Below are 27,481 nucleotides of genomic sequence, written 5' to 3'. Positions count from 1 at the left end.
TTTAGTTTTCTTTGTCTTGCCCGCCAATTCAGTAAAATTGTAAAAATGCAAAACCGAGAAATCGCACGTCAAAGTTTTCGCTTTCTGCCCAAACGCTCATATATCTGCTAGACGCTCGGTCATAAGTTTCCTTCTAGCTTCGAAAATATTTCGAATTTCCATCTATAACTTTGGGGACATAATCTTATATATTTTTTAAAGAGATTTGAGCAAAAAAAAATATCGATTTTTTGAAGCGTCTAAATCAGGCTCCCCCCTTAACCAAACACAGTTATCATATATTTTGTTGCAGTTTTCATTGTCAATTCATTAGGCAGTTTCAAGAGTTTCGAAAAGTTTAACTCTTTCCAAAATATTATAATTTTCACATATACCCACTCCTTTAAGTTAGCCTTTAGCAGTTGAAATGATAGTGTCAGTTGGGATTCTACAGCGCTTATGGAAATTGAAAGTATTTGTGCCTTCATTGGACCAAAATGAATGTATGGCTTCCTCGGAATTAAATACTCGAGTTTCAATTAGTGATATTTTTTTTTTTTCCAAAAATTATTTTATTTATTGTATCTGCTTTTCCTTAAAGCCTAACAATAAGTAATGAAATCTTAAATCTATTTAAAAACTAGACAGACTCAAGCAAGTGATTGAGCTGTTTTGGTGTTACGTCGCTCTTTAATACGCAGGCATATCTCTTCTTTTAAGTCGTGTTTGATCGCAGGAATGTACCAAAGCATTAGCCAAAGGATTTGGGTGATCTCGGAGTTTAGATATATATTTAATTCTGCTGTCTTCTACTTCTGTTTTTACCATAGGAATACCAAGGTCTTTATGGATATTTTCGTTACGCATGTACCATGGTGAACACGTGATTGTTCTAAGCATTTTTGATTGGAACCTTTGTATTAGATCAATATTAGTTGCACAGGTCGTACCCCACAGTTGAATGCCATACATCCAAATCGGCTTTATGACCGCATTATATAAGAGCACTTTGTTGTCTAGGCTAAGTTTGGAGTTTTTATTTAAAAGCCAATTTAAATTTGCAGCTCTAATCTTCATACATGTTATTCTACTAGATACGTGTTTTCTCCACGTGAGCCTTCTATCTAGGTGAATACCAAGATATGTTACTTCATTCGCTTGGGGTACTAAGATATTGTTTATTTTTACTGCCGGGCACATCTTTGGTCTTAGCGAGAATGTAATGTGCTTACACTTCTGTTCATTCACATTTATACGCCAGTTCGCTAGCCATTCTTCGACAGAACTTAAATGCTCCGTTAATATTCTTGATGCTAAAATGTGGCATTTGTTACGGCTCACTATTGCTGTAGTTTAATATATGTAATAAATATGTAATTAGTGATATGTCATCATTTTTCATAGTACCAAATGACATATGGTTTAATGAAATACAATAGTAAAGTCCTTATCCTCCCTTTGTCTCATTGTTACTGTTGATTTAAGGTATTTGAATATCTCCTCCAAATGCGAACCAACTACAGTTGCATACAGTACGAGTATCATTGGGATTAGAATAAAATATCCACATATCTGGCCAGAGTTGCGTCAAATCACCAAACACAATGATTCGTGTACCATCGAAGGGGATGTCTGTTTTGAAAATGTGTTTCAATCTCGCAATAACAGAATACAACAATATATGATGGCGCTTACCGTCAATTTTTCATCAATTATGATTATTTTTAAATCGACATGTCTGGAATATAATGGATTGCTGACCTCAACTACCTATTCAACTGATATATAAGAAAAGAGAATATTGAGAGAGTCCGTCCACCTATTCCGAATTTAGGTTTACCTGTAGGTGAAGAACTTTCAAGGAACTTGGATTGGATCCCTGTGTAGAATTGTAACGAGCTTGATATATTGCAGATATGAAACGACTCTTTCCCATACTTGCCCCGGAACCAATCTTTATATATATAAATCTTCTGACCGTGTGTTTGCATTTGAACTGCTCCTAAACGGATGGACCGATTTTGATGAAATTTTGTGTGTATGTTCAAGGAGATTCGAGAATGGTTTAGATTTACAATTTGGTCCACTGGAAAATGTTTTTTTAAATTAATTTTTCATTTGGAATTAATTGCTAATTTTTAATGTTTGACCGATGGATGGCGCTACCATCGCAGTATTCAATATTCAAACCTTAAATTGGCGTAAACGTGCATTTAACAAAACGATGCCAAAGTAAAAGGCGAAATCTGTAGATCAAGTTTTCATATTGTGGACAGAGTTGTTCGTTCTTAAGTAATAAATTGGGTCATTCAATACATCTATGGGTAGCTATAATATTTTTTTCATACCTGCTAACTATTGGAGGGGGTATCTTGACAGGCAATTTACAATTGCAAAAGGTCTGGCATAAAAAATAGTGGCATAACTGAAGTGTTGATAAAAAGGTCTATTAAAATTTGAGATATATAGAAATCTTTTTGAAGCATTGCACAGAGCAATGCAATATTTAAACGGGAACGATGAATACATATATGCGTACAATTTCAAACTGATCCTTCCTGAAAAATATTAAAATTGCTAAATATTAGGAGTGGTAGAATAGAACTGCAATCAAACACGCAATGCAATGAATTAAAACTGGCTCATTTATCATTCGATGAATAATATACCACGGGCATCCCAAAAGACTGATGCCATAACCTTGCCAGCCGATTTTTTTGTCTTTTCACGCTTGAGAACCGTTTCTTAATATGCAGTCCACTAGGCTGACAATCGATTGGACTCAATTGATTTCACTGATGCACAGCCCAAATTCAATAGTATTTTTACCCCAAAAACCAATTCTTTCTTAACGCACGAAATTCTTTATGATTCATTTTTTTGTAAACTAACACAAGTTGCTTCACTAAAAATGCGATTATTCCTTAAATAATATTTATAATCTAACTAATAGAAATCATATAGATGGTATTGTAGTACTACCTATGTAACAGCCACAGTAAAACTTGTGCAGGTCCTCTAGTGTACTTATAAAATAGGCTTTTTTTAGCTGGTACATAAAATATGTCAAATAGGTTCTTTAGACTTGAACTGGAGGAAATAATTCGAAATTATATATTAATGGGTAGTTTAATAAGTATATTACAGCAATACAGGTTGAAATATTCTGGCGACCCCCTTGTGTCATAGTAAGTCAAAGAAATAATTTAATTTTAATTAAAAGACTACATACGTTAGGTAATAAGTTTTTCCTATTTTGGCAAATTTATCCATTACACTGTGCAACATTTTTGGGATTATTGTCTGGGGGGTGTATAGTAAAACCTTCAAAGGGTTTAGCGTTCGTATGTGTCAGTTTTTTTTATGACCTTTTAAATTTTTTCCTTATCTTGATGTTTTTTCGCGAACCACTTGTCCGATTTTGATGAAACAAATTTAGAAAAATTAACAATTACAATTTTTAATTGTTTTTATTCAAAAAAGTGTCATTTATCGCATTTTTCGGTTTGGAATTTCTCACCCTCCAGACAATAATCCCAAACATGTTCCAAAGTGTTATTAGTGCCATTCGCCACTTCATACTTGTGTGAACTGACATTTTCTTCAATGGTAGACATTAAAACTAAAAAGAGAAATAGACTGCAATTAGAAAATGATTTAATGTTTCAAAAATAACACCACAATTTAATAAACTAATGAAACATAAACAAGCACATCTTTCTCATTAAAATTGTGTTTTTGTTGTGTAAGAACCTCGACTTTTTCTTTCACCAGATTGAAAAACACTGTTCTAGAACATTTGCAAATTCTCTTCGCACAAAAACGTCATATTTTCTTTGATTTCCGTCAATTATAATATGACGTATTATGCAGGCTTGCTCATTACACGACTCTACAAAAAAATTTTCGTTCTTTGTCCTAAAGTTTATTTTATGATTTTCTGATTAATTATGAACAAAAACGATAAGAAAATACCTTTTTTTCGTATAAAGTTTGCTTTTGTAAAAGTTATAGTAATAATACTATATTTGGGGTTTATTAAGAGATAGTACCTATGAACATAAAATAAAAATTAAAAGTGTGCACTTTTAAATTTTTTTTTTACTTTTTTGTAAGTTATTTAATAGTAAAACTTAATAAAAATAATAAAAATGTTTTTTGATTATACTAGTTTAGTTACAGCGGTATTGCAGATATAAAATAGCATCAAGTCAGTGTAAAAATGATGTTGATTCATTCTGTTTTATTTGCGGTGAATTTATTAAAGTTAGAAGTAAAAAATTAGCTTTATCAACAAATTTGAAACTTTGCGAAGCTTATGAAGCCTATTTTAAGCTAAAAGTCAGTAATCAAAATGATATTGCGGTTTAATACGAGAGAGCTCATATGAGCATAAACGAAATACAAAAAATATTCACTTTTAGACAGTAATTTCTTGTTACTTTACATTTAACTATTATTGTTTATCACACATCTTGAATAAAAACGACTCTCGTATCTAAAAAAAAGTTTTCTAATTATAATCTATAGTGAAATTGTAGAAAAAATATAAAAATCAGTAATTTCTGCTTAAAAATCGAAAAATTGCTCTAATTTCTACTAAAGAAAACTTGTAGAAAAAATATAAAAATCAGTAATTTCTGCTTAAAAATCGAAAAATTGCTCTAATTTCTACGAAAGAAAACTTAAAAAAAAATGTTTCCTTATTTTTGTCATAGGAGAAACTAAAATTTAAGATGTAGATGTCAGACCCAAATATCCCCTGGTGTTATCGTTTTCAATAAGATCTTGCAGGTCATTCCGCCATGGATAGTAAGGCTTTACTACTTCGCGCAAATAATATATTCAACTTACAATGTTTAGTACGTTCTTTTACAAAACCGTTCCCGTATTCTTCCTCATGTTCACTGTCTTGGGCTCTTCTACTGGCTGTAAAATATCTATACATAGAAGCAAACTCATACAACAACAAAGAGTTTCTAACCATCTGGTCTTTAAAGGTACCGGTCTAAAATACCGGCTACGAATATTTTATTTGAACCTTAAGGAAGATTGTGAAGTTCCGGTCTAGGTTTTTTCTTTCGAACATTTCTCAGGTCGAGAGTTATTTTTAAATATTTCTACATTTCTCGCTTCCAAGAGATTGGGAACAATGCAGCAACATACTGTTTCTTTTGTAGATATTTCTGTGCCCGATTTAAATTTGTGACCTACAAGTATGAGCTTTAGTTCTTGCTTAAAATCGAATTTCCCACCCCTGGAATATTGTGCTAAATTTTCAAAATGACCCCGGTAATAGTTTCGGAAATACAACCTTGAAAAGTTGTGCTCGAGGCTGTGCGCCGTTTTTAAAAGCAGCGTTTTTCTCTTTTTTTTTTTAAGTCAGTTGGCAAGACTTCTACTCAACCGATTTTCATGAAGTTTTACACAGAGGTTTTACATACAATTCTTAAAGACTTGGACGAAGGATTTTTTTCGATTACAACTACTTGAAAAAAGTCGAGAAATTTTATTTATGTTTTTGTAAAAATGCACTTTTTAGTTTAGTTTTTCCTTTCTCCAAGTTCTAAGTTAAGGCTTTAACTAAAGCATATGTTTTTTTGATCCTGTAAGGAATAATCCTGTCAACGCGGGCGCATCTTTTTTCCGAGGGGTCATTTGAAACGTCGTAATGGCCGACTTAAAAATATTTTTTCCAAAAATTTCAGAATTACTTTGTTCAAAGTGTATGTTTGTAATAGAAAAAATTCTTATAAAATATTTAATTTTTTTATAAGAAAAAATTAAAAAAAGTCGTTTTAACCCATGTAATGCCTTAACAGTATATAACAGTTAAGAGCTTAGAAATTCCTCTGTTAGATTAGTAAATACAGGGTTTGTCCGAAAAGTAATAGGACTGATTTTCTTCCGCAGGCTTACTCAGAGTTGCTTTAGCAACAAGTAGGGTTTTTCGGTGGCACCACGTCTTTTTGCAGGAGCGGAAAGAGGTCGCTGAAGGATGAGCAAATCCAAAACGACGAGGCATCGTCCACCATGAATTTGTTCTTCTTGGACAATGCCAAGTTTTACGTGGAATTTCTCAAGAGACTCAAACATCGCAGCCGATTGGAAGTTGCACCACGACAACGCCCCGGCTCGCACCGCCTTGCCTGTGACACCTCAGTAGAGATGTTTCAATATTGTTAACAGGAATAAGTTTATTAACAACAGCACCATTGAGCAAACTCTGACCTTGATATCCTAGGCATTATCAGTCGTTTTTCAATTGAAGTTAAATTTTTTAATCCATCTGGTATTTAAAAGAAAAAATTTCACTAGTCGCACAAAAATTGTAATATTCATCTCCAACAGGAAATTTTTTCATAAAAAAAAGGCGGATGAAGTATTCGGGTGGCTCTGACCAATAGTTTCGAAATTTAACTTGCGCACTCGGTGTGAAAACCATAACCCTCCGCAGCAAATACATATTTCAGTAGTACGCTTATTTATAATTTGCAAGTAAATGTTTTTCTAATCTGTTGAATTGTCAATAAAATCAGTTTGAATTATATAAGATTATTATCACTAGTTTAGGACTGCCTTTAGTTTTCAATTTGTGTATTGACCGAATTTTCTCTACGAAAGCGGACTTGACTTTGTCTAAGATGAAGAATGTATGCCCTTGCACCCCTCCCACTACGAAGTTTACGTAGTGTTTCTTTGTAGCATTCCTCTCTCCATTTTAGGATTTCTTCCTGCCTGTTCTCTTTGTATTTGATCACACATGCGCACTAAAATCCTATACGCATGCCTTGAGCGAAGTTCTCTTCTGAGAGAATTTCAGGTGTTGACGCCTAATTCTATGACGAGATAAATACTGTTTTGTTTTTGTTCAGCACAACGTACGTCAATATTTTGACTACTTCTATGTTGAAGAGTATCCCTTCTTTGCTCGGATAAACGTATTTCGATATCTGCGATTTACGCGCTTTTCTGTGTTTGCTCCTTATTTCATTAAATATTGCACGTGCAAAGGATATGCATTCGTCTCCTTTTTTCGAGATGACTTAGTTCAATCGACGTTTTATGTAATCTAAGCATTCTTAATTATAACATAAAATACTAAATTCAGGTGTATGTCATAAAAAGTTTTTGATATATCAATATATATGATCTTGCGTAATTGAAGGTAACGCTGCACTTCTTAGAACGTACGATTTGTTTGTATTTAGGCTTAAGAAACAATTGTATAAACGAACGGGGAAAAAGAAATAGAAAAAATAGAACACACTAGTATCCATAAAGGAAACAAAATCTTCCGGTTATAAAAAAAATACAATTCGAGTGTCGTTTTGTGCAATCGCAATCGCAAGTGATAAGATACTTGAGTTAAAAATAAAAGTTTTAATAAAAATTAGAGCTTCTATAAGAGTTTACAGCTAATGGTTGCTTTTTGTTTACTCCAGACTAAACAAGGAAGCAAAGCAAAAGAGTCTGGCAGTGAGGACAAGACCAAATATCTTCCGTCATCAAACAAACAGTAGATAATTTCGTCTATCTTGGAACCAGCATTAACAGCAACAATGTCAGCCTCGAAATCCAACTCAGAATAACTCATGTCAACAGGTGCATTTGGATTGCTAAGGAAATTGAGAAGTAAAGTCTTCCCTCGACGAACAATAACCAAACTCTATAAGACAATAATTTTTGCGTCCTGCTATATGATGTAGAGGCGTGTACGATGACAGCTTCTGATGAGTCAACGTTACGACTTTTCGAGAGAAAGGTTCCGCGGAAGATTTATGGTCTTTTGCGCGTTGGCCGCGGCGAATATAGCATTCGATGGAACGATGAGTTGTATAAGATATACGACGATATTGACATAGTTTAGGGAATTAGGAAACAGCGGCTACGCTGGCTAGGTCAAGTCGTACATATAGACGAAAACACTTCAGCTGTGAAAGTATTCGACGCTTCGCTTGGAATTTCCAATTGGCGACACGTTGCGAAAAGAAGAAACGACTGGCGCGCTGTTGATAAGTCGGCTATAATCGTGTAACCGGTGTCTAACTTGCTAAATAACGGTATAAATAATTTGTTGAAATTTATGCAAATAAGAACATACTTATACAAAGAAAAACAACAACAATAATTATTTTGGAAAAGGCAACATAGCAGTGAACAAGCGTCAGAGCAACAATGAAGACACTAAAAAAGCTACAACAAGAACTTCTACAGCAACATGTTAGTTGTAAGTTACTGTAAAATATGTTAATTGAATGGGAAATAATTCCTTTAACATTAAGTATGAAAATCTGTTTCATTGTGAGTATTGCAATAATAATAGGGTCAAACCACGTCAAGTGGTAAGAACATTCATAACTGATTTAAATTATCCCTTAAACCCAATACTTTTTACATTAACACCTTTCGATTTGCCAAATGCTCTTGCCCAAGAACTTTAGTCAAATCAAATGAGATCACAATTTGCCTTACATTTTTCTAAAAAGAATCAAAAAATTAATTCATGAAAACAGCGTCAATTAAAAAAAAAAATTAGGTATCCGCAAAGGAATATCAAAACGGCAAAATGAAAGAGCACAAATAAGCAAACAACCTCAACAAAAAATACAAGACGATGTAATAACATTGGGGAAAAACATTTCCTAGGGTTAATTTTGATTTGCCCTATATTATAAAAACTGGACAAAATGTATAAATATATAAACAAAAAACACTTTAGTAATAAAGAAGAGTGTAAGATGGTTCCACCATCATAAAATATTTTCATAATATTAATCTCTTGAGAGCGATCTCTTAATTGGAATTAACTTCTTAAATAAAATCGGAGCCACAATTAATATTTCAAATTAAAAATTGTTATATCGAAATAATAAAATAAAGAAAATACATTTCCTCAATTATTTAAATTTATTAAACACCTTGGGACAAAAAAGTCGAAAGACAGCAGCCGAAGTTTTTATCGGAGAACCAAAACCAAACAAGAATATAAAAAAATCTCAGTATGCCAAGACGGTACAATAACTTAAAGAATTTTTAGGAATAACGGGCCACTATACAAGTAGAAAATGTATTGAAAGTGGGACAAAAATATCTGGGGGCCTATTCTGTATCTCGATTCGAAAATGAATTTTCTCGAATTCGAATTTTTTTTATTCAGTAACTCTATTTTCGGATTTTCAATCCGTATTTCGAAAAGTGAATCCGAATGAAGAAAATTTGGAGCTATGTAATTCGAATTTAATTACCAAATGTATTCGAGTTTCGTATAAAATATTCGTTAGCTTATGAGTTGTAGAATAAGGACGTTTTAAAAAATGTAAGTTTTTAATAGGGACTTGGTTAGCAAAAGTCAGCACACTAAACAAAGCAAATTTGAAATAATGGTGGAGTTTATGGAAACACATTCAAACTTGGCCAAAGGCTACGTAAAATGTGCAGACGCTAAACAAACAAGTAAACATTTGTGGGAGCGGTTGAAAAATTAAATGGAGATGGACAACCCATACGGGACATGCTTTCGTGGAAAAAGGTAAATTTCTGTGTGAACAAAATTATTTTGCTATTATACGTTACCTGTGCTTTGATTTCTATTTATTTTTTTGCATTTAAGGTTTGGGCGGATTACAAAACCCACATTAAGGCCAAAGCTCGCAAAAATAAGTTGCATTTGTCGGGGACGGGTGGTGGGCCTACAAAAGGTTATTCCTTCAATGCAGTTGAATTAGGAGCATTTGATTTACTGCAGATAAATTAAGCGGTAGATGGGATGGTAGATGCTCAAAAGTTCGGTGCGGGAACAAGTGAAGTCACACAGAACGACATAAGTGAATTACAAAATTTAGAAGAACTACCACCTTTAACACCACCTTCTCGCCCCCAAACGTCACCAAAATGTAGCACTACGCGGTCACGTACCGCGAGTAAAAACAATCTCTTGAAAATGCAAGTAGACGGGCAAATAAAGTTTCACAATGATTGCACTAAGATTTTAAAAGGCGTGAATTACAATTTAAAATCTTTAGTTAAATCTAATAAGAAACTTCTTGAACAAAATGAAGAAAAAATAGAACTAGAAAGACAAAAACTAAAATTTGCAAAGTTAAAGCATGAGTACTATATTAAAAGCGACAGGGAGAGGAACAATACATACATATAAGAATTGCAAAACTTAAAATCAAGGAACAAATGTTAAATGTTAATACCCGTTAATTTTACTTATCGAAATGAACGAATATTTGAAAGAAATGAAATAAATGGATTGCTTTTTAGTAACTGTATTTAAATTACAAACGCAAGCTTATTTTAGTTCGGTCTCGTATTGTTTGCGCAATTCGTGAAAACTAGTTTTGATCACCGTTGGGTAAAGCAAAATTAGATCGTTCTTCATTAGTTTCAATTACTGTTGGTGCTTCAACGTTGTATATGAGGCAAATGTTATGCAGGGCACAACAAATGTTCAAAATTTTAACAACTTGTTTTGGTGCATAGTGAAGTTCTCTTACAGCAAGCAGGCATCGAAAACGACTTTTTAAAATTCCAAATACACGCTCGATTATTGATCTTGCTTTTATAAATTTTTCATTGTACAAACTTTCAAGTGAATTTTCTTCTGCATAGCGGTAAGGCGTAAGGAGCCATGGCTCTAATGGATATCCAGAATCAACTTAAATAGGATAGATAATGAATAATTAGTAAGCCTTAGACTATACATATATAAATACAAGTACAAGCGGTTTGAATAAAATCACCGACCAATTAACCATGAAGATTTATCTCCATTTTGGTAGTTGGATAGCATGTGCTGTCGTTCGTTTGAAAGGCTCCATAGGTGGGCATCATGCGCTGCTCCACCATAAACTCCATTTACAGCTCTTACATACATGTTATGGTCACAAATCTAATTATAAAGTATAATAAATAAGTCTGAACAATACGTCGTAATATAAAGCATTGACGCTATGCTTTAGCTTTCGATTAAAAAAGAGATGTTCATCTTTTACTGGTCTAACCATCTGGATATAAGTTCCACAACAGCACGTATTATTCCTGGTAATCCAAATTTTGAATAAAAATAATTTTTAGCTTCAAGCCTCTCTTGTGAGCTAGTTAATTTTTACATAAATAAAAATGAGTCAAAAGAATATATTTTGAGCTGCACCGAAATGTGTGCTCTTTATTTATACTCTTAAGACTAACTTATTACTAGTTGATAGTTTCTTTAGATACAGATTCTATTATTTGTTTAGGTTTGTATACATATACAAGTATCTTGTTTGCTTAGATATATTTGTTTTGTTTTAAGATAAGGCTGTTGTGGTATTCGAAATCAGTGTTGTTTTGATACTTGTTTGTTTAGGATTGTTTGTTGTAGTGATAGTGCATTTCAATTGTTCCAACTCAAGGTTGTTTGCATTCTGTTTACTGAAACAAAAGGTTGTTTTGCTGTTTGTTACTATTATAAGGAATACGTTCCTTAACTAGCTCATTTCAAATCTTGTGTGTTTCGGACACATTGTTTTTTCAATAGCGTTCAAAACTTCTGCAATACATTTAGATGTAGTGGACTGTGCTAACCCTGCAAACCGGTCTTACCCTATTTGATGTTGATAGCCTCCTTGACCAAGGAATTTTAAAGTAGCAGCAAGTTTTATAGCTGGATTTATTACCGTGGATTTTATAGGTACCGTTAGTTCTTCAGTTATGCCTCTTAAGACATAATCTATAATCCCAAATGTAAATAACCGAACATAACACATACATATGTACATAACAAATTACCTTTTTTGCGATAATTCCATAATATTAAATTCATTTCTTATATATCTTCTCGTAATTCTTTCCTCAATAATTTCCTCGTCCTCCATCCACAACGCAACGGAATCCATATTTTTCAAATAAATATAAACTTTATTTCATTTTATTTTGACATTTAGCATTCCAAAATACTGGCACAGGGTAGTACAACTTTCGCATATTTATAAACTGAATTCGATTTTTTTACAAAATGCTAAAACACATTCGAGTCGAATATTAAATTCGAATAGAATTTACTTTCGAATCGAGATACAGAATAGGCCCCCTGTCTTATGCCCGGTTACACAGTCCATACTTATGTTGTGCCCAACTAAAATCTTAGCTAAGCATTGTTGTAAACTAAGTATTTGTTTGCGTTTCATAGTCAATGCTTAATTTCTATAAAATTTTATTATGATATATGGTAACGTTATAGGCAACATATGCTTTACAAATGTCATCCGTATAAATATGTTTGAAATATTTAAATTATAACAGACAATATATAAATTTGCCAGGAAAATTATATCAAAAATAGATGAAAACAACAAAAAAAAACACCGAATTTCACTTAATTAATACGACATACGCAAAAATATACTTGATATTTAGGAAAAATATATAAATCCAAAATTAGTTCTGGAATATACTGCACACCTGAGAGCAATTCCACATCAACATTAAAACTTCTTGCGTGCATTGATTGTTATTCCAAATTTATTAACAATAAAATTTAAATTGAAGACAAATCGAACTAAGAAGAATATTTTATAATCTTACAACTTGCAAGAATCAAAGCCAGGGCAATACCTTAAGATGTAAAACGTCAACCAAACGATCGGAATCTCAGGAATTTTATAAATACATATACTCTATATAACTCATATTGGATTTCGATGATGGCAATATTGTTGGTGCTGATACTTGCTCCAGAATAGACGAAATTATCTACGACTTCGAAGTTATGACTGTCGACAAAGACGTGGGAGCTTAGTCGAAGGTTTATAACCGTTTGATTGATGACAGGTTAAAAAACAATGTTAAAAAAAAACTTCCACCCTAGAATTCCGATTACGAACCAGGATCCAATTATTTTATCATTATTAACTTAAAACAACGTTATATCGGAGAATGGTTGATTGACCACAGAAATTAAGTTCTCATTGGAGAAAGCCCATCATCCACTAAAAGGCACAACCTCTTCCATTAATCTCAATTTCGACAGCTTGTAAGCGACACAGCAAGGCGCAATCAATGACCCAATCAGCGATCTAATTATCCAGATTTGCATAGATATCGTGCGGTCATTCTTATACTTTTGCAACATATCGCCAAAGTGTAAGTAGTATTGTACACCTAACTAGTGTTTGTATCACCTAAAAATAGTCGAGTTAGACATTGGGTTATCTATACGTAAATTATCAATGCATTCGTAAGTAAGTAAGTTGCATTCCAAGTGACTGTTTGTCCGTCCGTTTGTCTGCCTGTGCAAGCGATAACTCGAGTAGAAATAGAGATATCGGTATGAAACTTGGTGCAATAAATTAAGATAAAGAATTTTTATTTGGCACAGAGTAACGGGGTAACAAGAGACATATCTCATACATATCTCTTACACCGTTCCCCCAAGATAAATGCTGTAATAACCCTACCCGACAGTGTGAAAATGAATGAAATCGGATCATAACCATTTATTTTAAAACTTTTCCAGAGGGATTTTCATATTTTCTATCATCTATTGTTACATTATCTTCAAAAGTTATGAAATATACTTTTTCTTTTTAGGATTATTAACATTATGTTTTCCGAAAACTATTAATTATGTCACCGTCTTTTACAATATTTAAATTGCTTCATTTATCTTTGTACAATTAGACTATTTGTTATTTAAAATAATAAATGCAATATTCCGTTTTTCATACAAAATGCATAATTTTAGAACTATTTAATTTTTTTTACAAAATTAAACTTAATAAAATCTATTTTCGCATTTTATTATTTCATCTTTGATTAGCAATTTTCCATCTTTTTGTGGTACAGGTATTACTTTAAATAACAGTACAGTAGCAAGATGCACCTGTGAGAAAAATTTTTTGAAAAAGTGGGCGTGGGCTCGCCCTCTAACAAGTTTAATCTACATCCAGTGACTGGCAATACTGTAACATCCTACAGTGATCCATTACTAAACTACGCCGCAAACAAAAATAGACAAGCATTTTTATGATTCCATTTTTTTTTAATTAATTGTAACCTTAGCTTTGTTAAAGTAACTAAATATGGTAATTTAATAAGAAACCAAAAATTTTAAAAATAAATCAAAAAAATTAACTCAATGTTTTTTTTTTTACACGCGATGTAATATTAAAATATAATACTATATAAAATCATAAAATTAATATTTGGTCCAAAAACCCTTGGTTTTTTTAAAGCGTTCAATCGGTGGGGCCTTCTTTTTGTGTATTTCGACACAAATTCGGGGGATATTGCTTTCCAAACATCTTGAGTCCGCTCCCACAACTCGTTTAATCCGTTAGTTAGAATTATAGTACTTTGCCAGCTGCGCCTTGACATGACTCCACAAATTTTCTATTGGATTCATATCCGGTGATTATGGCGGCCATACTCGTACCGAAGTACCGAAAAATTTTGACCTTTAACCCAATTTTGTTCAAGGCGAGCTGTGTGCTTCGGGTTTCAGCAGAAAGAATCAAATCATCGATGACTGTTGGTAAATTCTGTTGCAAAATATTGACATACTGCACCTTACGCATGATTCTATCTGTTGCGTCAAGCGTATATATGTTCAAACCAGAGACCTGCATTGAGTATGATCGATCCGGTTTGATCAGCCTCGCTCAAAACGGTCACAACTCAGCACAGCGGTTCACAACAAAATTGTTCGATCGAGTTTCGTGCTCAAAACGAAGGAGTCCGATCAATTGATTTGATTGTTCTGCTTACTGATTGAAACTGATTGGTTGGTTCCGGTATGATGATTGGAAATGATTGTACAGAAAAACACGATCAAGTCTAATGATGCACGAAAACTCATACATCGATCAAGTGTGCGTTTGAATTGATTGTGATTGAACCAATCAGATCGAGAATTGCCCTGCAAATATGTATGTATGTGCATAGTTAGTATGTACATATTTGTGTGTTTTAACGGAAACAAGTTGCGATGCATAAAATCCAAAACATTACTGCATACATTTCTTCATTTTTAACGCTTAAAACTAAAATTCAATTAAAGCTTAAAATTAATAATCAATGGTAATGCTTAAAATATTAGGGAACACAAATTTCAAATTTCTGTCACTTCTTCATTGAGATCAACAAAATCTTAAAATTAAAAGAAGATAATAAACTTGGTTTCTTAATCGCTAAAACTTTTAAAAAATGAATTTAAAAACAATAAATTATCAACTGAACATGGTCCGAGCCTATTTCTTTTTTCAATAATAATATTTCCAGCTAAAGAAAAAGAACGCTCAGCGGCTGCGCTGCTGGCAGAAACCACCCGGTATGACCAAACGGTATGATTGTGATCGAGCTGAATGCAAGCAGCATTCTCGAACATTCTCTACTGCTCACACAAGGCGTTCGATCGAGAAAAATCATTACGAAACAAGCAACAGTGATTGGAACTGAATGTTCGCTTTGAGCACGCTCGCTTACGATCATTCATTTTTGTTGAAGCAAAGTTTTCCGTCACAAAAAATCTCAGTCAATGATCGGGTATGATCGAAAAAAATGTGAACGTTGCAGCTCTCTGGTTCAAACCTAAAACAAAAAACATGAAATTAAAATTAATTACATTTCTGAAATACATATTATATTTTAATTATAAAGTTTCATTGTACTTACCCTAATAATGTTAAATATACTCATTTTAATCTATTACCATAAGTTAACGAAATGAATTATACTTACCTCTTTTTTGTGCATACCTGTATACTTACATTCCATCTGTTTTATCCCGTTAGCTTAAGTTTTAGGAGAAGTGAAATAGAATAAAGAATTTAATTGTACTTATACTGGAATCGAGATCACGCGCGTTTCTATTTTTTTCGCTAATTTTCGCAAGTTCAAGTGTCCGGTAGAGGCAAATGGTTAAGTTCTGTTTAGTGAATATTTTAAAAATATTAAAAAAAACACGGATCCCAGAACAATTTTAGTTCTCAAACACGCTTGAGAAATTTCACTGTCAATGCGTACCAGAGAACCTACATCGTTTCTGGTGATACACCCCCAAACCACGATTGACCCTCCACCATGCTTTACAATTTGGGAAAAAATAAAAATAATAAAATGTTAATTTTTAACCGACAAAAAACAATCATTGCATGCTAATAGCAGGCGAATGTACAAACGTAATTCATGTTTTAAAATTACTTCGTTTGGTGCGACCAATGTCATTCGTGATAACTTCATGCCAACTTTTAATTTCGACCTTTTAAGGTAACTGACATCTGTTCTGGTGAAAATATAATAGATGTGGGTTGGGTTCGTGTTTATTTTATAAAAGGGTTTATAAGTTGATTTTAAATTTACAAACTGATTTTATTTTAGTTTTACAAACTGATCTTATTTTAATTTTACCAGCTGCTTGCAACTTGAATCGTGCTCGTGCGCGTGTCGACTGAAGTGCTGAACACAATGAGAGCGGTAGACTGCAGGAGCACGACAGTAAACTGAAAATGGCGTTGTGCATCCTACTACATGAACGCATATACACAAGACAACACAGCTCTCCATTTTGCATGTACACAATTTTTCGTTATGGCCATACTAATACCTTGCACTTCAATGCAATTTTAATATTTTGTCCAAAGTGAAATTTTTTATGCAAAAAATAAGTAAATAGATATATAATTTTGTTTTAAATTTTCAATTGTTATACAAATGATATAATAGAGCTATTTTACGCTTTTATTTGTCACGTCAAGTTTGTTAGAGCTGTGAATAATTTTACATTTTACATATTAGTGGCATCACCACTCTACCTCATCTCTCTATCTACCGTTCCACTGTCAACTCTACTGTCGTTGGCAAATATAAGAATATATTGAAGTTAGCGCGAACGACAACTGTCGGCCTGCAGTCGTGTAGTCGTGCAGCTGTCAAAATAACAGCGTCCATAAGAACGTGTGTATTTTAATATTTGACAGTTGTCGTTTGCGGTCTGTCGCCAGCACTGTGTTCAGCACATGTCTGTCGTTTCCAAGGTCTTCGTTACTCATTTCTTCGTCGCTACTCGTTGTCCATTGCAGTCCGTGTCGCATGTTACCATGGTACAAGGGAGTAGGGAAAGTGCCCATTCACCATAGTAAAAGTGCCATTCACAGTCCTTAACTTACCCTCCAAGTGTACGTTCACAATAAAAACATCATGGCCACCTCTGGTGAATAAGGGTGGCGAGAGGTTAAAGCGGGTTGCGTAAAACAAAAACGCTTTAACATTGAATAATAAATTTACAGTGCTCTATTTATATATTTATAAATACTATTTTCAATTTTGCTAATAGAAGTTTAATGCTGCTATCAAAAGATTTAATTATATCTTCTTGCTATAAATAAATATGCTATGTATATATTTTTAAGCGTTTTAGTTAACTTATTCATGGAAAAATTTGGTATTACATGTCATAATAAGTCGTCTGAACAGTAAAACACAATTTTTCATTGTAAGATAAATCAAGAGATAATTATTATATAATAGCCATGTTTCGTATATTTTAAGTATACATTTTTGTAATCACAAACTATATACATAGGGGAAACTGGGGTACCTTTGACACCTTTTTTTTGAAATAAAATTTCTCGAAATGTGTTTGAATTATCATAAAATAAGTTGTTACCTGCTTTAGAGCAATTATTCAGCTTTATAATATTGCCGGAGTTTTTTTTTCAGCGACTCCCTTTTACACTTTAATTTACAGTTTTTAAAAAAAAAGCCATTTTGTCAAATGTGCCCCTGTCACGGGGTACATTTGACTTTAGGAGGGGAGCATTTGACACCTACATGCATATTTAGGTAAAACAATTTTGTGCTGTCTTTGAATTAAAATAAACCAGCATTTTGTATATAAACTCATTTTATTAGGTTGCTTCGTGGATTTTTTGTAGCATTTTGTGATGAATTCATATCATCTGATCTATCAGGAGGAACGCGTTCAACTTCCTCATCTGTTACAGACTCCAGCGCAAATGTTTCATCTTGAAAAACCTGGGTATTGAGAGGACAAATTCCTGTTGCTTTGAATCCGTTCATTATGTTTTCTGGGGAAAATGCTCTTTGAAATGGTTGTTGAGTTAAGGTGCCGATATCATATATACTGATTTGTTTTCCAGGATTTGTGGTTAAAAAATCGTTAAAGGCTTTGCGGCAAAATTGCTTAAAGGGTCCGAAAACTGATACATCCAATGGTTGTAGACGATGGGATGTATGTGGAGGAAAAGAAAGTAATACAATTCCAGCCTCGGCGCAATAGTTAATGCTTTCCAAACTGCAATGTGACGCATGATTATCAAGCAGAATTAGAATTGGGTTTTTAACTGAACAGTTCGTAAAGTTTTTAATGTGTTTCAGCACATTTGCAAAGAGTTCGGAAATCATCCATCCGGATTTTGTATTCAATATCAACGAACCGGGCATGCATCCACTTCCGAATCTTTCACTGAAACGTACACGAGGAAATATATAAGCCGGAGGCAAACGATTTCCACAAGCATTAACTATGCCAACGATTGTAACCAAGCTGCCGCGCTCAGCGGAAGATGCTTGAGAAACAGAACGTTGTCCTTTTGCAGCACAAATCTAGAGAAGAAATATGTTATTTAAAGTCATTAACGTGTATTTCCAACCACGCTAAAAATTCGACCAAATGTATAAGCCTATCTTACCTTAATAGACTCCATCACGGTAGTTAAACCAGTTTCGTCCAAATTATAGATATCTTTTGGCTGAAATGAGTACTTTTCAAACAACGTAGTAAGGTTTTTGAAAAAACTTTCCACTGCTGATTTAGTTAAACCGCGTAATCTTGCCAAACTGATCTTTTCAGGTTTACGAAGAGATATAGAATCATTTCTTCTAAGAAATCCGTAAAGCCAATCGTCTCCAGCTTCTTTGGATTTTTCCCAGGCAGTTGGAGTAACCAAATTTTTAGCTTTAGCGTAATCATATGCAAACTTTTTTAAAGTTTGATAAGTTAAGCCGTAAGAATAAAAAGCACATTTCTTGACGTAATCACAAATATCGGTTTCTTGTTGCTTATTAAATGTCTGGCGAGATGTGAATTTCGATTGAAATTTAAAATAATCATCAGAGCTGCTATCATTGCCAGAATCTGAAAGATTGGCAGAAGGTGCCTTATGTTTTAAACGCATGATTAGAGTTGTTCTATTTATTCCGTATTTGATGGCAGCTGTAGTTTGCGTTTCAGTCCCATTTCTGATATCCGTTATTGCCTTTCTAATATTATCTTCATTTATGGCACACCGATTAGTCTTTTTTTGTAATTGCGTACCATTTTCCTGCTGAATATCAACACTAAATTGCATAAAGTGAATTCATTACATAGTCAAAACAGAGACGGGGTACATTTTGTCAAATGTGCTCCATTCGAAAATGTCAAATGTACCCCAACTGAGTTTACTTTAGAAATTTCAATTTTCTTACCTTTTCAATTATTTTATTCTTAAATTTCCAAATCTTTTCAAAATTATTCAGAATAATACTAGTTAAGTTCACTTAGCACTTTAAAATGGTGTTCAATTGACTTCACAAATGTCTTGCATATCACTGCCACAAAATAACACAGAACGCAGAGAAAAGAGAAAAACACGTGTTGCTTCACCAAAATGTATAAACACTAACTGGTAAACTTCAACATATTGAATAAAATCAATTACTTCACCATTCCCAATTTATAAATGCGATTGATTTTACTGGCTTGACTTCGAAAAGGCCATAGTCAAATGTGCCCCAAAGTCAAAGGTACCCTAGTTTCCCCTACACGTTTTATATGTCAGAATTTCGCTACAGGCCGGCAATCAGGAGTCCTACTCGTTCACAAATGGAGTGTTTGACCACCCTAACAGATTTACCATATTATTTTTTGGTTCTAAGCTAAGTTTTTAAATAAAAAAGATTTTTAAAGGAATTATTCTTTGAATTTGCAATGTCTATATAGTAGTAAAAGGGAGTTTAAATTAGCTTACGCAACACTATTTTGCCATGCTCAATAGAAATACTGGCATAATATTTGAAAATATTCAAACGGACGGACGGTGTAATTTTAAAAGTAAGTTATTTAAGTTAATATAATTATTACTTTATTATTATTTTCACAGATCAATTTCTTTCCCGTTCCCGTAATTACATTATGTAAATTCAATTTTGCTCAATACCTACCCAACAGCTTGATAAACCTGACCAGCAGTATCGGGATTCTTAGCGCAATTCACAATAGCTTGTGCAACATCCGAATGTGCTCACCGTAGTATTTGCTCTTCAAAAAGTTGCTTCCACCCTCAAGCACAAAGCTCATTGGTTTAGGACTTGCGTTTAAAGCAGACAAATAATCAAACGTTCTACGCCACCTTCTTTGCTGATTCTATAAAAAAAAATTAAAAAATACATGGTAAATCTTTTAAAATAAAGATTCAAATAACTAAATAAATAAAGGATTGTACCATGAAATAAACTCAAACAAATTGTCTTGCAAAAACCTCCGTTACGATGGCAAAATGAATGAGCATAATCTGGACCCCATTTTTCTGTGGTGAACATTTAATAACTTACCACAGGTCAAAAGAGCCATAAATAAAAAAACTTAATTTTTCATGTATTTGCTCATATTGATCTCATCTTTAAGAATATATATTAAAATAAAACGATTCTAACCAATATTTTTGGGACAACTTTTCCATAAATTTTAAGAAAATAACAAAATGCAACCATTTTCCGGTTAAAAGTCTGCCGTCTTGGATTCCAATAGAAACTCAACCCCGGACTCCCCTTGACGTTTCTACAGTGGCACCTCTCAGCTGTGCCTTTGTTTACATAACATCAGCTGATAGTTACTCTACTCCTCCTCTACCGTGATGTTACTGTCCGTACGTTCGCCCACTTCTAGTCTGCCCTTTCTTCGTTCCTACACTCGGCCGTCCTGACAATCGATCGTCCTTAAACGACGTTCACCATTTTTTCATGAACTCGGCAACTGTTGTCTTTCGATACGGTCCTTCGTGTTCACTTACTTTTTCAACTTCATACTGCCATGATGAAATTTCTTAACAATTTTGCACGGTCCTAAAAACTTGTTCTTAACCTTTAATGCGGGACCATATTGTGTACGCTTTATAGCTACTAACTCATTTTTTCATATGTTTGTTCGGCTTTCCTTGTTGCATTAAAATTTTTTTCTTCCTGTATTATTTTGACATTTTTCCTAGCCATCTCTCTAACCTGGTCACGTTCTGTCTCTAGCTCTTTGATTACTTCATTTTCAATGTACTCACTCAAGTCTATCTGATTTTCTACACACATGCCCTGTTAACAGCTTAAATGGGGACACCTTTGTGCTACGATTTAGCTAATTGTTTAAACTTTTTTGTACATTATCAACGTTTTTATACCATTGATATGTTCAAAGAAAGTTTCGTCAACATTGGCTGTTTACTGTCGGTGGATGCGCTCTACTTGTCCATTTCCTCTCGCCACACCCGTCGCTATAAAGAGATGTTGTATTTCAGGCTCACTACTATAGTCCTTAAAAGTTTGAGAGGTAAAAGCTGCTCCTCCGTGCGTGAAGATTCTTCTTGGGTTTCCAAAAAATAACACCTTGTTTACGTAACCTATCGATCATTTCTGATGCACCAGTATCTTTAGTAGGATATAACCAGACAAATTTGGAGAATATGTCTACAACTGATAAAATGTGATTATAACGTTTCGCGGGAACCGTCAAATGTCCTAAATGGTCTAAGTGATAGGTACCTAAAGGTTGATCATCTTTAGGAATTGGGGTAAGAAACCCTTCTTTCTTGTCCATTTTTGCATTTGCTACAATGCACTCTACGCAATTGTTTACTATTCGAAGAGCTTTCTGGCCTAGTTTCGGAATATAATAAGATTTCGTTACTTATTGTGTTTTACGTGCAGCAAAGGCATTTTGTATATGCACTCTTCTTGTTCCTAATTGGCGTAGATACCGCTTACGCGACTATAGCCGAGTTAACAACCGTGCGCCAGTCGTTTCTTCTTTTCGGTACGTGCCTCCAATTGGATATTCCAAGCGAAGCCAGGTCCTTCTCCACTTGGTCCTTCCAACGGAGTGGAGGTCTTCCTCTTCCTCTGCTTCCCCCGGCGGGTACTGCGTCGAATACTTTCAAAGCTGGAGTGTTTTCGTCCATCCGGACAACATGACCCAGCCAGCGTAGCCGCTGTCTTTTAATTCGCTGAACTATGTCAATGTCGTCGTATATCTCGTACAGCTCATCGTTCCATCGAACGCGATATTGGCCGTGGCCACCGCGCAAAGGACCATAAATCTTTCGCAGAACTTTTCGACTTCGAAAACTCGCAACGTCGACTCATTCGTTGTTGACATCGTCCAAGCCTCTGCACCATATAGCAGGATGGGAATTATGAGCGACTTATAGAGTTTGGTTTTTGTTTTTTTGATGTCTATGCACTCACTGTTCGTATTATGTCATCTTCCATTGAACAGGGAACAACGACTAGCTCTTTGGAGTGATCTTTGCATAAATATCCATAAGCGATGTAAAAATCTTCATAAGGATCCTTTTCTAATATAGCCCTAATTGCTTTCGTTCAATCATCATTGAACTCTACCTGTAACATCCGATGTCTTAAAGTATCTTCCATCTGCAAGCAATGCATTCTGCTTAAGGCATCTACATGCCTCATCTGACTTCCAGATCTATGTATAATTTGGTAGTCAAATTCGTGTAAAAATAACGCCCATTTAGCAACTTTGGGGGGTACGTCTTCTTTTCGCATTGTAAGCGCAAATGCATCACAATCTATAACTATTGTAAATTTTACTCCTTTCAAATATATTCTCCACTTAACGCCGTAATGACCGCTAAGACCTTTAAGGCTAAGGCACTCTTTACATTTTGAAAAGACATTACATGTTCTGTTCCTATTAGGAAATTGCTGTTCTTCTTTAGCAAATCTGACAAAGGTTTTGCCAGCGTACCCTCTAACAAATCGTCTAAAGTAAGAAGTTAATCCAAGAAATCGTTCGACACTTTGGCTAATTCTTAATGGCCTGAATTTTTTCCTCAGATGGCTTAAATGTCCCCGCCTCAATGACATATCCAAGGAAATTAACCTTCCGCTCTAAAAATTGACATTTTTTCCATTTGGTATGCACATCGTATCGCGATCCTACTTCTAAACTCGTCTCAATTTCATGATGACGTCGTCCATATAAAGGGTGATTTTTTAAGAGCTTGATAACTTTTTAAAAAAAAAAACGCATAAAATTTGCAAAATCTCATCGGTTCTTTATTTGAAACGTTAGATTGGTTCATGACATTTACTTTTTGAAGATAATTTCATTTAAATGTTGACCGCGGCTGCGTCTTAGGTGGTCCATTCGGAAAGTCCAATTTTGGGCAACTTTTTCGAGCATTTCGGCCGGAATAGCCCGAATTTCTTCGGAAATGTTGTCTTCCAAAGCTGGAATAGTTGCTGGCTTATTTCTGTAGACTTTAGACTTGACGTAGCCCCACAAAAAATAGTCTAAAGGCGTTAAATCGCATGATCTTGGTGGCCAACTTACGGGTCCATTTCTTGAGATGAATTGTTGTCCGAAGTTTTCCCTCAAAATGGCCATAGAATCGCGAGCTGTGTGGCATGTAGCGCCATCTTGTTGAAACCACATGTCAACCAAGTTCAGTTCTTCCATTTTTGGCAACAAAAAGTTTGTTAGCATCGAACGATAGCAATCGCCATTCACCGTAACGTTGCGTCCAACAGCATCTTTGAAAAAATACGGTCCAATGATTCCACCAGCGTACAAACCACACCAAACAGTGCATTTTTCGGGATGCATGGGCAGTTCTTGAACGGCTTCTGGTTGCTCTTCACCCCAAATGCGGCAATTTTGCTTATTTACGTAGCCATTCAACCAGAAATGAGCCTCATCGCTGAACAAAATTTGTCGATAAACACATTTCGAACCGAACACTGATTTTGGTAATAAAATTCAATGATTTGCAAGCGTTGCTCGTTAGTAAGTCTATTCATGATGAAATGTCAAAGCATACTGAGCATCTTTCTCTTTGACACCATGTCTGAAATCCCACGTGATCTGTCAAATACTAATGCATGAAAATCCTAACCTCAAAAAAATCACCCGTTATATAGCAATCGTTCCGTCCTTTATAAGGTCTCTGAAAATATAGTTTATGAACCTACAAAATACAGCTGGTCAGTTACATATGCCAAACGTATTTAAATTCGTAATGTCTGTCTGGGGTAACGAATGTTGAGTATTTCATCGAATCTTCAGCTACAGGCACATGGAAAAATTAATCTTCCAAGTCAAGTAATGTAAAAATTTTTGCTTCTAGCAACCTGTCCAAAACGTTATCGATCTGTGCCATGGGAAAGTTATCTCGTATAATTTTCCTATTTAACAATCTATAGTCACAACACAACCTTTTTGACCCAATTTTTAATTTACTATAACAATCGGAGATGCGTAATTTGTAAAACTTGGCTGGATAATGTCAGCTTTTAGCCAATTTTCCACTTGCTGGCTTACGAAACTTTTGTCTTCTAAAGACAATCTTCGCGGACGTTGGACTACCGGTACTTTGTCACTTAAAACATTCTTCATTTTGTATCGACATTTTTCAATACATTTGGGATTATAACTATTTATCAGTTCCTGAATAACTACGTTAACACTATTTTAACCTGCACTCAAACATAACTCCTGAAACTCTTCTAATAACTCTATTCCTTTTTCTGTGCGTCTTTCTTCCACCTCTTGTTTAACATCACTCCTCTCTATGAATTCTGCACCTTCTGGCTCTATATTAATATTGACTTTATCTAGTGCCAATATGCCAATGAATACTGAATATGGGATGGCGGTTTCGCTGGTGATATGTTAAAAATTCTTTGGCACAAGCACCATATAAAGTTCGCTTATCATCGACCACTTCACCGTCAAATTTAATTTTATAGGAAACTTAACTGCTTTACCATGGATTTTTTCGTAAATTTTAATTTTGTCCTTTAACTCATTAATCGTTTTTGCCGCTTTGTTCAATTTTTTATCTATTATACCCTCAATAAAATATGATATTGTATTAAACTTTCAGTATCGATATTTACTGGCTTTCCAATTTCAGTAAGAACATACAAATACTCGCGAAAAGTTACCCTCTTTTTACGACTTCTCAACTGATTATGCACCTTTGATGACGACACCTTTTTCACAAATTCACTGATCAATTCTTCCTTCGGAGATTGCCAACTGACCAAACCTCGTTGGCTTCTAATAAACAATTTGGCAGCTCCCTTCATCAACTGCTTACTATAAATAAATTTATGCACACTATTCCACTCTACTACTAGCGCATTCTCATCAAATTTATTTATCCATTGTTGAATTAATATTATCGTCACCACTAAATTGCGTTAGGCTTTCTTGGATATCGTTAAACGTAAAAACAGATCTACCTATCGGTGCCACAGCGGCAGTACGTAAAATTTGTATTTGGTACACCGTCGTAGGAACTAACTGATTCTGCATTTTCATAATCGTCATGTGCCTCAACAACTGTCTCTTTTGCAACTCCGCTTTACGTCCAGTAGTGGAAATATTTAGTTCACGTAGTGCTTGCTGCAATTCCCTAATATTGAGTGTCAGTATTGCTTGTCTGTCCATTTTCGCAATGCACTGTTACAATTCAAAATTTTCAATTATAATTAATTTCTAAACAAACTACTAGAAAAAATTAAAAAGTAAGGAATAATATATACATAAATATATCGATCTTTTGTTCAACTTATCTGTTTTCTGTGACCAACTTTTCTATTTCTTTCTTCAGCTTGCTCTCTCGTTAAACTTCTCTGCTTCTTCCCACAGCTTATTCAACTTGTTCTACTTCTCTGCTTTCCTCGTTTAACTTCTCTACTTCTTTCTTCAGCTAATTCAACTTGCCTGTTTCTTCCCTGAGCTTATTCAACTTCTCTGCTTCTTCCGCCAGCTTATTCAACTTGTTCAACTTCGCTGCTTTCCTCTCTCTCTCTGCTACTTCGTTCAACGTATTCACCTATCGTTACTTTTAAATTGCCACCAATAGGTTTCTATTGCTCTTTCGCTTTAATTTCAATTCGCTGCTTTTTTAGTAATACTTCTTCGCTCCACTCGCAATTTGCTTCTTTTGTTTGCCCCACTTCGTTACCAGTATGCTTTTCCTTTCCACACGATCGTCGTTTTTTTCGTACTTTGTGTTCTTTCGCACTCGATTTCGCTGCTCCCTCTTCTCGCTGGATTTTTATTTCATACGAATTAAATACATCAGCTGCTTTTTCGCCGTTAATTTTAAAATCGCGACTTCGTATGACGACGAACATTTAATGACGCTTCCCGAACTTTCCACAATTTTAGAATGTTTGAAAATTATGAAATTTATATAGCGATTGAAAACGCTTTCTTATATTTTTGAAATAAGATGATTTTGTCCACTGGCCTTCATCGAGGCTTGACAACGTTTACTTATTTTAGCGTTTGAGGACACTATTTTTCACTGGCCGACACTTGAAATATATTCGTGTATTGCACTGCGTTTGACGACACTGACAATTACAAAATAACGGACGGTTAAATGTTGAATGCTTTCATAGCGTTTGACGACGCAATTTTTCCACGCACAGCAAACAAATGATTTTTTGTTTTTTAATAATCCGCGAACGAGCGGAATTCGCCGAGTCAAAAAAGAGAAGAGAGTTTTAAGTGTTGCGATCTTAAGCTGCTCAGCTACAAAAACAAAAAATTCAACAGCCAAAAATATGAATTAGATTAAAGTTTATTATCTTTAAATGTTACTTGCTAAGAGTAGATAAAATATTTTTATACTCTCGCAACAAAGTTGCTAAGGAGAGTATTATAGTTTTGTTCACATAACGGTTGTTTGTAAGTCCTAAAACTAAAAGAGTCAGATATGGGGTTATATATACCAAAGTGATCAGGGTGACGAGTAGAGTTGAAATCCGGATGTCTGTCTGTCCGTCCGTCCATCTGTCCGTCCGTGCAAGCTGTAACTTGAGCAAAAATTGAGATATCATAATGAAACTTGGTACATGTATTTCTTGGCTCCATAAGAAGGTTAAGTTCGAAGATGGGCAAAATCGCTCCACTGCCACGCCCACAAAATGGCGGAAACCAAAAACCTATAAAGTGTCATAACTAAGCCATAAATAAAGATATTAAAGTGAAATTTGGCGCAAAAGATCCCATTACGGAGGGGCATATTTGGACTTAATTTTTTTGGAAAGGTAGGCGTGGCCCCGCCTCCTACTAAGTTTTTTGTACATATCTCGGAAACTACTATAGCTATGTCAACCAAACTCTATAGAGTCATTTCCTTCAGGCATTTCCATATACAGTTCAAAAATGAAAGAAATCGGATAATAACCACGTGCATCT

At 34.4% G+C, this 27,481-nt stretch overlaps 1 protein-coding gene across 1 annotated transcript; it reads right to left on the bottom strand.

Annotated features, from left to right (window-relative positions):
* Positions 1–17,550: 17,550 nt before the first annotated feature.
* LOC125776862 (uncharacterized) lies at positions 17,551–19,788 on the bottom strand. Its single transcript, XM_049450557.1, has 2 exons — positions 18,681–19,788; positions 17,551–18,594 (listed from the first exon to the last, which is right to left on the bottom strand). The coding sequence occupies exons 1-2, from the start codon at positions 19,338–19,340 to the stop codon at positions 17,869–17,871; spliced, it is 1,386 nt and encodes a 461-aa protein (XP_049306514.1). The 5' UTR covers positions 19,341–19,788; the 3' UTR covers positions 17,551–17,868.
* Between the last annotated feature and the right edge of the window lie 7,693 nt (positions 19,789–27,481).

This window comes from Bactrocera dorsalis, chromosome 1, assembly GCF_023373825.1.
Source record: "Bactrocera dorsalis isolate Fly_Bdor chromosome 1, ASM2337382v1, whole genome shotgun sequence".
NCBI classification, from domain to species: domain Eukaryota; kingdom Metazoa; phylum Arthropoda; class Insecta; order Diptera; family Tephritidae; genus Bactrocera; species Bactrocera dorsalis.
The sequence above is the reverse complement of the archived record's forward strand: the minus strand, read 5'-3'. Positions and strand labels throughout refer to the sequence as shown.